This window comes from Delphinapterus leucas, chromosome 2, assembly GCF_059928025.1.
Source record: "Delphinapterus leucas isolate spDelLeu-1000000601 "Yukka" chromosome 2, BTC_Dleu_Yukka2, whole genome shotgun sequence".
NCBI classification, from domain to species: Eukaryota; Metazoa; Chordata; class Mammalia; order Artiodactyla; family Monodontidae; genus Delphinapterus; species Delphinapterus leucas.
In genome coordinates, this window is record NC_143130.1 from 44589736 (window position 1) to 44602989 (window position 13254).

Consider the following 13254-nt stretch of genomic DNA (forward strand, 5'->3'; position numbering starts at 1 on the left):
CAATCACTGCCTCCACTGATACTCAGAAAATTGGAGGCAGTAGCAGTGGCAGGAAATGACATTCTGAAGTGTGCATTTCAGGTTCTGTAAGACTTGCCCCCAGAGGAACTCAGAGCATCATCTGATGTGCTGCCTTTGCAAGAAAGGCAGCCTGGGAGTTGAGGAGGACACCCATGGCACATGAGGGAAGCTCCCACTTGGCAGTTGGCAGCCCCAACTGCCCTATCACTCTCTTTCTGTTCCATCTCCCACCCCTACACCCTGCCTATGCCCAAAGGACCTCCAGCCAGGGGTCTGCAATCTACCACCAACAGCCAAGTCCAGCCCACTCCCTGTTTTTTTTGTTTTTTGGGTTTTTTTGAGGTATGCAGACCTCTCACTGTTGTGGCCTCTCCCGTTGTGGAGCACAGGCTCCGGACGCGCAGGCTCAGCGGCCATAGCTCACGGGCCCAGCTGCTCCGCGACACGTGGGATCTTCCCGGACCGGGGCACGAACCTGTGTCCCCTGCATCGGCAGGCGGACCCTCAACCACTGCGCCACCAAGGAAGCCCCTACTCCCTGTTTTTTGTACACAATTTTACTGGAACATAAACCCATTCATTTGCACACTGTCTACAACTACAGTTGCAGGGTTGAACGAGTATGACAAAGATCCTGTGGCCGGAAAAGCCTAAAAAATTTGCTATCAGGCCCTTAGAGTTTGCTGACCCCCGCTGTAGGCACCTGTTCTCTGCCCTCTTGGCCAGTCCTGCCAGCCTTGTGGGAACAGCTGCTGTCTTCCCCGCATGTGCCAAGTGGGGGGGTCTCCATTCTCCTCAGCAGACACCTACCACCTGGGAAAATCTGTTCTGAATCTTCTCAATGCCCCTCCTTTTCCTCAGAGAGTTTATACACCTGGCGAGAAAACATCCACTGGTGTCAGATTCCCTCCTCTCAAATTCCAGCTTTGCCACTCACTCGCTTTGTGACCTTGAGAAGTGTGTTAACCTCTCCAACCTTCTGTTTGAGAGTTTTAAAATGAGGATAATAATACCACCCACCTCCTTGGGTTGTTGTAAGGATTAAATGAGATGATGCATGTGAAGGACTTTGCACAGCTCCTTACGTGTAGAAACTGTTTAATAAATGTTAGTTATCATTATAACCATTATTATGAAAGGGACCAAGTAGAGGGACTTAGACACATAAAACATGACAAAGTCCTCCATGCAAAGCAGCTCAAGCCACTTTCAACTAACAAATATGAATTAAGAAAGTTAGGGCAAAGGTGTGGAGTACCCAAAATGCTCATAAATTAATGGTATTTACAGGGTTAATAGGTGTTTATTTTGGAGCACTCATTTTTGAAAAATATCATTATCTACTACAGCTGACCATACATGTATCCCATGAGCCCTCGACTCCACTCTAGGTATTTACCCAACAGACACGTGTACCTACCTTCACAAAAACATGCCCTGGAATGTTCATAGCAGCCATATTTGTTATAGCCAAAAAAAGAAAACTACCCCAAACATCATGAGCTCTAGAATGCATAAATGAACCGTGGAACGTTCACGCAACGGAATGCTCTTCAGCAACGACAGTGAGAACAATCTACAACTGTATCGAAAGGGGGACTCTCACAATGCTGAGTGAAAGGAGCCAGACACAAAAGAAGGTTGACTGTGGGGTTCCAATTACATGAAGCACAAGGCATGCAAGACTGATCTGCGGGGTTAGAGATCAGGGCAGTGGTTACAATGGGGGAGCACGGCTGGAAGTGGGGGTGTGAGGGGTCCTCTGAGATGCTGGGAGCTCACTTCATCTGAGTGCTGGTTACATGGGTGTATTCATTTTGCAAAATTTTATAAGGGAGGGAGGGAAAGGGGGAGGGGAAGGCAGGGAGGGAGGGAGGAAAAAAATATGTATTGAGTGCATACTCTGTGCCATTCTGTTTCTTCCACACTCTTTGTTCTACTCATTCTTTTATTCTTGGCATCTCTGCTGTTGATCTCTTCCTCCCCCTACACCACATTCTTTTGTCTAATGAGAGTTTGATTTGCGAATCCATCACTTTGAAGGAGCCATGCAGTATTCACTCCGTGAAAAAGTACAGATCCCAAACCTTTGACTTCCTACATTTCAGGTCTGGCACAAGGATATGGAGGTCACATCCAAGTGGATGCATTTCCGTGTGCCTATTTCTGAAATATGAAGAAGTACCTTGTCTGTTTGATTCATAGCTGCCTGTCCCATGCTTACAGATATGGTACAGCGATTGTAACCTAGACCAGCTTCTCTTCCCTGGCTGCGTACTTCCCCAGCTCCCAGGGCTGAAACTCAGACTATGTTTGGCTTTCATCAGAATAGTTCCAGTTTTAGCAACTGAGTTGTGGAGTACATGTTGCCAGGTTATGAATTTCTACAGACAGAAATTCTCTCTGTTGGCCATTTGCCTCAACATGTCCCCAGCAATGGCACATTTCCAATTACACCTCAAAGCCATGCAGGCCTCTGTCCCTCACCTGCTGCCCTGAGGAGGTGGGTGCTCAGCGAGGCGGTCAGATCCAGGATCTGGGCTCAGGGGGATGGAAACGCTGAGTGCTCTCAATTCCCAAAAGTGAGGATGGGACTTTTGGACTCAACTCTGGTCATCTTAATGCAGACGTGTTATGAGAGCTGCTTTGACACAAGGACATTTGAATGCTGCCTCTAAAATAATTTGTGTTTCTTCCAAATTAAAAAAAAAAAAGTTTAAATAGTTCTGCTTCTCCAATCCCTGAGCTTTAATCCATCTCAGCCTTTCCCCCTGGAGGCGGACTAGGGATGGACAGTGGCTGAGGCGGTGTGGGGAGGGGAGTGAGATGCAGAGTTAAGTGACAGGAAAGGGCTAAAGGCTGGGAATGGATAGGAAGAGAACCAGGATAAAAGGTAGGTCAGGGATGGGGAGGTTGCAGGGAACACATCACATCCCTTGGCAACAAAAGGCAGAGATGCAGTCATGTCTAACGTCCCCCATCCAAATAGCTTTGCAACGGTCACCTTGGTTGAATGTCCTGTAGTGCCCATACCTTTAGGGATAGGCAGCCATCACCAAGGGCATGATCGGATCTGAAGCTTGCCACTCAAGGCTCTCTAACATTTAGGCAAACTCCCATTTCAATCTCCTTTCTCCCCCTTCACGAATTTTCTGTTTTAATCAAACTCAGTGCCATGGCAAATACCCTGTACTCTCCACACTTTCCTGACATAGGAAAGATCACTTGGGACCCTTATCACCCTCTTAACTGCACCTTCCTCTGCTGAAATCTGACCCACTTTCCAAGGTCTTCCCTGAATATCCAGTGAGGAGGAGACCCTTGTCCCAAATTCTACTGAATTTTTTTTTGATGTTTACGTTTACCATGGCATTCATCACATGCAAACTTGCTCTACAAATATTTTTATCCTCCTACCTTACCCCTTGAATACTGTATTTTCATGAGGGCAGGGACTGTGTTTAATTATAATAATTGCTATTTGTCAGGCACATAACACCTTTTTACATGCATTTTCTCCAAACATATAGTAAGCTCATGAGTAGAAACTATAATTCTCATTTTACAAATGAAAAAAGTTCAGCAAAGAGAAGTTCAGTAGTGTGTCCTGAGTCACACAAGTTTTGAATGGCTGAACCAAGATCCAAAGACCTTGCTCTTCTTGATGTATCATCCTACCCAATACTCTGAATCTCTTCTAGCACACAGGATAGCTATGGAGGGTTGGATGGATAGATGGATGGATGGATGGATAGATAGATATTAAAAATATCCAATTGACCCAAATCAAAACTGTTACCTTCCTTTATCAGGAGTTATTTACCCAAATATCAATACAGGATGTGGAAGATTATTTTAGTTCTATTATGAAGAATCCTTAACCCCTCCGTCTTCAGGTTCAGTTAGGTAAGGTAATACCCTCAAAATAAAGAGCGAGTGGGGGGCTTCCCTGGTGGCGCAGTGGTTGAGAGTCCGCCTGCCGATGCAGGGGACATGGGTTCGTGCCCCGGTCCGGGAAGATCCCACATGTTGCGGAGCGGCTGGGCCCGTGAGCCATGGCCGCTGAGCTTGCGCGTCTGGAGCCTGTGCTCCACAGTGCGGGAGGCCACAACAGTCAGAGGCCCGTGTACCGCAAAAAAAAAAAAAAAAAAAAAAAAAGAGTGAGTGGGTATTCCCTAGGTCATGTAAGCACCGGAGACCAGTGAAAAGACCTTGGAGTGACAAGATCCTCTTCACATCTCTCCTCTAGGGATTTATTAAGTTTCTGCCATTGAGCCTTGAGCGGCTTATGAGGGTCAGTGTTCTCATCTATAAGACAGACCAGCCACACCCCCCTCACAGGTGGCACAGAGAGTGATGTTAGGTAATGAACGTGAAAATTTGGCGTAGAGTGGACCCTTAATCAATGTTTATTTTTTCCAATCTCTAAGTCCAAGGAATTTAAGAAACTGTGAAAGCAACAAGGTCTTAAAAAACAAAACACTATATAAGGTCATCTCCCCACTCCCAGCTCAGCACAGGGCTCCATGCCTCCATTGCCCCCTTCAACCTCCAGTTTGACTGGCACTAAGTCATTCTTTAGACACTGACAGAGGCTATTTCTTGCCAATTTTGTCCCTTTTCCATTGGGCACTTGTCCTTTGGGCGTTTTTCTTTTTCTTTGTTTCTACTGGTGATTGAAATTAAGACAGATTTCAGTCTTAATTTAATAAGTCCTCCCCCTCCTGGTTTATTTCTACGTTTGTCTTGCAATTGAGGCAGAAGTCTCCAAAAATAAAAACCTCAGAAAGCCTCAAATTTCACCAGCAGAGGAATCCTGTGATGTTTAGAAGGTCTGCACAATGTTTACTATCTAAAAGGAAAATTCTTCTCTTGATTTTTCCAAACCCTTCTGTTGATGTCCAAAGGGAAAGCTCAGTTTCCGCTACACCTAGCCCCGTGTATGTATAATAGATGGATATTTTAAACACATGTTTCGGAAACAAAACTCCCAAGTGCTATGAATGAAACATATCAGTCATCATTCTTCCGCCCATCCCCTCCTTGCAGCCCAAGGGCTGAAATCATCTGTTGTCTTGGAAATATCCTTGGAGGAACAAGTCCAAGGGGCAAAGTGGAGTTGTCACCCCCTCCAGGTTTTCTATTATCTAAGCTCAATGCTAACTCAAGACAGGAAGCCCCACATCCTGCAGCCTCGTTGGCAATCCATAATAGATAATGTTCCTGGAGCCCAAGTTGAGAAATGAAGCTTTGCTATGCACATTTTGGCCAAGATGCAGACCTGGGATTCAATTTGAGCAACTATAACATAAAATAATAAAGTGCAAATGCAAACAGCAAAAATGTGTCCATATCACAGCTCAGAGTGTGCCAAAGCTGACCAGATAATTATACATTTTTCATGTTTTGATAAGGTACTTAATTGGCATTTTGTGGGATGCCACTGGGTGAGGGCTCCCAGCATCAGGGCTGGCGTGGAGCCCACATCCTGCTACCCTGGCAGCTTCCCATCTTCCCCATTAGCTCAAACCACATGGAGAAATGAGAGCAGGACGAATGAGACGCCTTCCTTTTTTTCCAAGTGTATTGGAGTCCACCCAGGAAAAAAGCAGGGCAGGTTGATGAAAAGCCTAGGCAAGTGTTCCCAGCCTCTCCACTGTGTACTCAACTGGGGAAATCATAAAAATCAGAGTCATTTGAACTGCCATTTATAGTTTACAAGCACTTTTCAAATGGGTTCTCTTAATCCTGGCACAAAGGGCTGAGCAAAGTATTTTTATTGCCCCCCTTTTACAAATCTAGAAATGAAGGCTCAGAGAGGTTGAGGGACTTGCCTGAGGATTTACAGCCGGTAAGTGCCAGAAATGGGGCAGGATCCAGTTCTTTCTGTCTCTCATCTGTGCTCTGGGCTGTCTCCCCCTCTATACCCAGGCCCTCATGAGTCAGTCTGATTTTCTGCCTCAACTAAAATGATAAAAGTCAGGGACTTGGAAAATGTCTGGGTAGAAATCTGATTCTCATACTTTCAGGACAGAGATATGGCTGTGTTTAAGTCAGGGTAGGAAAAAAAAAATTCAATTACTCCTTTCCCGTCTGTACAGGAAAATAAAATAGGCAGAAAACTGACATTTCTTAATGATCTAGTTTATTTTGTCATTGTGGCCCAAAGAGGCAGAAGTGGTGATGCCCTGGAGTAGGGGGATTTCTACTATCATATCATGGGGACATTGTCACCCCTGTGCTTGCTCTTTCTGGTCATCTGATCTCTCTTTCTCTCTTCCCTTGGCAATGTTCTGGGGTGCTCCTGAAAGATATGGGAAACTCATATCCTGAGCTCACATTCTGCTCAGACATAACCACTGTCTTCCACAGGTTTGAGTAGCAGTACAAAGCCTTCGGTCTCTCACCTTTGTGCACAAAGAAAGGAGGACTGGCTTGAGTCCCTAAGACCTTTGGGATCCCCGATCAAAAGCACTTCAGCTAAGCCCTTCTCAGAAACTCTGCCGGGTTTAGTCCATGGGGATTGGGGATGGGAGTGGGGCATGAAACCCATCATGAAACATCATTCCACGGCATATCTGCTCCGGGTTCTCTTTTTTTAAATTATGTCAGGGTTCTGACTTCTACTCTCAAGACAGAAAACAGGTTCAGGCAGGCACTTGGAGAGGGCTGGCTCAGGGCTCAGCCAGGAACCGAAGTCAATTCCATCACCAGATTCTGAGATCAACTAGAGCGCACAGGGGAAGCATGTTCTGGTTATTTTAGTGTTCTGGTTAATTGGGAACTAAGCAGGGTATATTGAACATAATTAAATCTTTCTTTGATGATTGAGAATCTTGCAATGCCCTGGAACAATCATTCTAAATATCAATTAGAAATCCCCACGGGTAGGAAGACAGGAGATTGAGTTCATCCTGCAGTGACTTCCAGGACAAATGCAAATTTATTTTGAGGTCCACTCCCACCCCAAACACTCCTAGCCCAGAGGCATTCTTGCCTCTAATGCATCGGATAGAATGAGTCAAAGACACTAGGTCCAAAGGATATTGAAGTTCTTTGGTGCTAGTTCCAGTTCCCCTATTAAGTGGTTAAGTGACCTTAAGAAGCTATTTCACTTCTGAGACTCAATTGCCTTATCTGTGCACCGGAAGGTTGGATTTATTGGTTCTTCAACTTTTTATGGATATACATTTCCTTAAGAATCTGAGCAAAACTAAGCTCTTCAAAGCTGGGAAGTATGCACGTAAGTGCAAAACATTTACATTCTAAATCAGGGGGTGAGGGTCATGGAGACCCTTGAAGCCCATCCTCTATGATACCCGTCCATGGACTTCAGGTTTAAAATCGTGGAGTAGAAGATCTCTTAGCTCCCTTTGAGCCCTGGCATTTCCTGCATCCGGTTCAGTGCAAGCATCTACCCAAGTCTATAGAGCAGTGGTTCATTGACTTTAGTTGCACTTTGAGACCACCTGGGGAGTTTTCAAAACTCCAGTGCCCAGGTTGCTCCTCAGATCAATTAAATCCGAATTTGGGTAAGTGGGGGTCAGCATTTATTAACACCCTCCGGGAGTTTCTAATCTGCAGACAGGTTCACAAAGTAGTGCTCTGGAATAGGGATTCTCAAAATTAGGAGTGAATAGAATCATGAAGACGGCAAGGCAGATTCCAGGGCTCCTGCCCCTGGTGACTGCGGTTCCTTCCGGCAGATCCCGCCTGAGAAGATGCACTGTTGGCAGGCACCCTAGGTAATTCCGACTCAGGCCACTCTTTGGGAACTTGGTAACAGCCATTCAGCAGAAGCCCAGAGGAGTCCTCTGCCCTGCTGCCCCTTTCCTCCTAGGCAGTTCTATGTACCCACCCCCAAGTCTCCTGCCCTGCTCAGGGAGAACTTGAACAGGTTTGCTTTTGCCAAACGGCCTTTTTCTCCATCTTTCTCATCTCGAGCAAACCTGGATCTTTTAGCCTGAGTACCTAACCCCGCCAGGTTCAATAATTTAAGCAGAGCCCTCATCAACACCGTCAGGCTTAATATTTAAACACCATAGCATCACTTAGGTCAGCCTCAAGGTGAGAGCTGCTGCCGACTCCGGCGTTACTGCTGTTTAGCAAACCAGGCCACTGGTGCCAGAGGGGACTGCGGGGAGAGCCCGGCTCCGAGGCAGGCCCGGCCCGCAAAGACCCAGCCGGCCGGGTTCTGCAGCTCTCCACCTCTTCCTACCTGGAGCGTGCGCAGCAGGACCTGCAGCCCACTGGCTTCTTGTTCTGCCATCACCTCCTCGGGTCCGGGGAAGTCGGCTGCCCGCGGCCAGATCGGGGCTAGAGAGGCAGCGGCTTGCCAAGCTGACCTCGCTGCCTGCCTGGCGGGAGACTGCTGCACGGTGAGAGGCCTCAGCTGCACATGCTGCCGAGTGTGAAGTGACCGCACTGTAACCCTAGCCCTCGGCCCAGGCGCGGGTGCCCCCCCCCACGCCGACTCCCACTGCAGGGATTAGGTGAGCCCCGGCCCGGGGAGGGCCGAGCATTTGGGCGCGGGGGTGGAGAGGGCCCCGGTGTGAGTCACTGACCCACCTCCAGGCCCACGCAGGAGCCACCCTGAACGGCTGACAGGCATTCCCAGCTGACCTGGTCAGACTCCCTGCAGAGGCTCGCTCGGCCCTCCCCGCTGGTCCCCGGCTCCTTTATTTTGGTGTGTTGCTGGCTCCCGGGTAACAAGAGCCTGGAGAGTGCTTGCACAACCGTGGCCTTGCAGGGCACAGAAGCCCAGGGCTCCCTGAGGTCCCAGGCTTAGGGACTGGAGCTCTGGCTGAGAAGGAAGGGAACTGCTCTGGACGTTTTCTACTAACTGGGTCCCTTATACAATAACCCTATCGAGGTGGTACTATTCTTACCACCCCTGACCCCCTTTTACAAATGAGAAAACCCAGGCACAGAGCTGTTAAGCCACAAGAGCAGAGCTTAGGAGTGTATGCCCGGCCTCCCATAGGTGAGCTGGTACCAAAGCACAAACACTGACCATTACACCATCCTGCCTCTTGCTGCTGCAGACACACTGATCAAAGTAACGAGGGCTGGGAGCCCCGTCCCCTACTTCAGGGAGAGTGGATGCCCCGGCTGATTTCCTCCAGACCAATGCAGGATCCATCATCTCTTTCTCTGTCTTCTGCTCAGAATGTGTCAGAAGAGTTTTAGTGGCTATTTGGCCACCTAGCCCCCTTCCCCATGTCAACACCTAGGTGTCTTGTAGTCCTTTAGGTACTGGCTTCTCAGAGTGTGGCTGGAGCATCACCTGGCAGCTTGTTAGGCTCCACCCCAGAGCTCCTGAATCAGAATCTGCATTTTCACAAGATCCCCAGGGGATCCATAGCTGGTTAACAAAATTACTAGAGGATTAAAGTTCAGGAAGCCCCGATTTTGACCACATTGATGACATGGCCACAAACAGTCCATGTGTTAGATGCCTGACAATTTTTGTCCCTATCACTAGCACCCAGCAAGCTCCAAGCACAGTTTTCGCGTGTGAAATGGGAGAGTGAGCTCACTGAAGTTCATGACCGACAGAGAGCAAGCTAGGCAAGAGGGCCTGGACTCACAGCCAACACCCCCGTGCAGAGTTCAGGGAGCTTTTGTGAGCATCAAAGCATCCAGCTGGCAGCTGCCCAAGCCCGTGGTGGTGATCGAGGAAAGGGAGTTTACATTTCCTGATCCTACTTGGCTGAAATGTTCCCAAGTCAGGAGACAGATAGCATCTCAGTTATGCCCTCTCAATGCTAAGCCTCGCAAGCCCTCAAATTCAAGGACGAAATTCATGTGGTTCCTGCCATCCAGAAACTTCCACTCTTAATGACTTTAAATATGAAGACCTTTCATGCAGGGAATGGACTATAATATGTCATGTTTATAGAGCTTGGGAGGTGGGGGCAGTTGATCCCTACACTTCCCACCACCTCTGATGACAGGAGGGAAGAATAAAGGCCCCCTAAGGATTTCTTCCTTCTGTGAGGTGTGGAGCTTTTCAAGGCACACATTCTGTGATCCTTTAAGGTCCAGGGATGCAGGGAGGACTGAACTGTCCCATGTCATTACCTTAAGGGCAGATATCCATGTCCCTCGGCTGCAGGATAAAGCAAAAAGAGAGGGAGGAAGGAAAAATAAAAACTCCCTTCCAACATATATCTCAAAAATAGTTTAAAGAAAAAAGCCACTTGGGGGGAGGGATACACTGGAAGATTGGGATTGACAAATACACACTACTATATATAAAATAGATAACTAATAAGAACCTGCTGTATAGCACAGGCAACTCTACTCAATACTCTGTAATGGTCTATATGGGAAAAGAATCTTTAAAAAAAAAGAGTGGATATATGTATATGTATAACTGATTCACTTTGCTATACACCTGAAACTAATACAACATTGGAAATCAACTATACTCCAATAAAAATTTTTTTAAAAATAGAAAAGAAAAATGCCATTTTGTAGTGAGAATTCACAAAAACAACCTCTGAGGACATAACTAAAGGCACTTTTGTGGTCACAGGCTCTTATATTAGCACTGACGTAAAATCGGCCCCATTTGAACAGGGTCTCTTGGTTCAGCTAGCTGGAATTGTATAGGGCAGAGGCAAGGTGAAAACCTTATACATAAAGCAATCACTCTCTTATACTCAGTGACCCCTTTCCCCTGCAGCACCATTAACCCTATTTTCAGTAAGAAATAAGGAGTGGGCTCCCTCTGTCTCACATGCCCAGCTTCGATGCACTTCCCCATCACTCCTGACAAAGCTCCATCTTCTGGGGAGTCATCACCCACTTGCCCATGTGGATACACATGGATTCCAAACAAGGAATAAAGTGTTGGTTTTGCCCTCTGATTTTCTAACAAAATTAGGTCTCGCCTCTAGCTTGTTTCAGCTCTCCATCATACCTTTAGCACATTCCTCTCTTGCTCCCCCAACACTTACACCTCATCATTGCCCCATAGAGACCTTAGCAATCCTGCTCCCCTCTCCAGCACAACCTCCTTTACTCTCAAGCTTTGAGAAAACCCCAGCAGTGCCCCCATCCAAACCTCCCTCTCCTGGATTCTATCTTAATGAGACTCTAGTTCCATGAGTGGGCTGATTTATTCTGGCTGGAGTATAAATGGGTGATAGTAGCTTAGCGTGCACATCCCCATTAGTATTTGAATTTCAGCAGGGACTTTTTCCTAAAAGGTAGGAGCTGATACCCAAGCTTGGAATCCTCCTGGGCAATACAGGTATCCAGAGTAGATTGAAATGAGAGCTCATTACCCACATGGGGTAGCCAACCGGGGAAGGTCTGACCCTAGGGAAGCTTAGGGAGGATGTTACTTTGTGTGGAATAGAAAGACCTTCTTACTTTCTTCACTTCATACCTTTTGAAGAAGGCATTTAGGGAAACTCAGATAGAACTCAGCCCTCTGGCTTCAAAGAAAGATACATTTAACGTGGTCCAGAGATTCCTGTTGCAGTTTCAGGAGGTCTCCAACACCACCTCCTGGTCCAGTAATTCACTAGAAGGACTCACAGAACTCAGCAAAGCTGTTATACTACAATTATGATTTATTATAGCAGAAGGATACAGATCAAAACCAGCAAAGGGAAGAGGCACACAGGGCAGGGTCCCAGAGAGACCAGGCATGAGTGGCCAGTTATGCTCACCCAGGACATTGTGTGGACAATGCTTACTTCTCCCAGCGACAGTGGGTTCCAACACGCACAGTGTTGCCAACCAGGGAAACTCACCTGAGTTTGGCTGTCTAGGGATTTCATTGGAGGTTGGTCGTGTAGACACGACTGACCTTAGTCTCCAGCCCCTCCAGAGGTCAAGCTGACACCATATGGCCCAAGGTCCCCACCTAAATTATACTGTTTACACAGTCTATCTAGCGTGGCCCAAGTCCCCCAGGCAAACAGACACTCTTCTCAGGCATCACATTCCGAAGACTTAAAGATCACCTCTCAGGAGATGGGCAAGAGCCAGAACTTTATTTGCACAAGGTTAATCCTTTACTGCACACCTGCCCTCTTCTCCCATAATCTCAGGCCCAAGAATCTCATAATATCTCGTGAATGAGCTGGAGAAATAAGCACCAGCCTGTATAATTAGGAGGACCAGATAGCTGGTAGAATGTCAGTACCCAAAGAGTGGTGATTAATAAATTGATGCTGATTCAGAGGGAGTTTCCTAATAGCATTCAGAGAGTTCCCCTGGCTCTTCCTGTTCAACATTTTTTCTCAATGACTTGGATGAAAATACAAACTGCAAGCTTATCAGATTTTCTGATGACACCCAATTGAGAAAGATACAAATATGTCAGATTACATAGTGGGATCCAAAAAGATTTCAGCAGCCTTGAGTGATGGACCAGATCCTACAGGATGAAATATAATAGAGCCAGGTGGACGCTCCTTCCCCTCGATCCTCAACACCAACTGTGCAAAAATAAGGTAAGATACTTGGCAAAGCAGTGTTGAACATGGAAAGGCTTGGGAGTTTAGCCAGAGGGGAGAACCATATAAGTGTCAGCATGGTCCCATATCCCAAAGTGTCTTTTCAATCTAATGCCATCATTTTTAGACGGGGATGAACGTTGTATCTGTAAACAGGATGGAAGTGAGGCTGCATTGAGGTCCCACCTGTGCAGGACCTCAGCACAGTCCCTGGCACAGAGGAAGTGCTCATCAATGAGAGCTATGTGTTATCATTATGGACATCACCAACAAAAGGGTCATAACCACAACAGAGGAGACCCGAGTCCTGTTCAACACTGCTTGGTCTCCAGATGCATGACAGCTGTCGCCAGGGCCAGAAAAGATGTGGAGGAGGGCTGGGTTCTGAGGGCAAGAAACAGAAGCAAAGGGTGGAGCTGTGAGGAGCCTGATCTGGGGCAGGTGCAGAACTGTCCTGAGCTGGTTCAGGCCAACGCGAGGGGCTATTTCCGTGCCCAGCAAGGACTGAGAGACCGTTTGGTCAGAAGGTACCAGAGGGAATTCCAGGACTGGGTGACTTTAACAGACCCTCTGTTCAACGACTTGATAGGGTGAGGAGAAAGACAGGCGCTCCCTGGCTCCAGGTCATACAGCCAGGAGATGGCAAAGCTGGAACTAATTCTCCTTCGAAGCTGCCCTTTAGAATGTGGCCCACTGTCCCAGGTGGCACATGCAATGATTTGGGTGGAACTCGGATAAACAGTTTACATTTCAATAG

At 47.2% G+C, this 13254-nt stretch overlaps 1 protein-coding gene across 1 annotated transcript in view; it reads right to left on the reverse strand.

Moving 5' to 3' along the window:
- The window catches only part of LOC111169336 (AGBL carboxypeptidase 1), a 199354-nt gene extending 191322 nt beyond the window's left edge, over window positions 1-8032 (reverse strand). Inside the window, exon 1 of the mRNA XM_089906228.1 lies at window positions 7880-8032. Coding sequence (XP_089762354.1) covers window positions 7880-8032 — 153 coding nt within the window. The remainder of the gene's footprint in view (window positions 1-7879) is intronic.
- Window positions 8033-13254: the final 5222 nt, after the last annotated feature.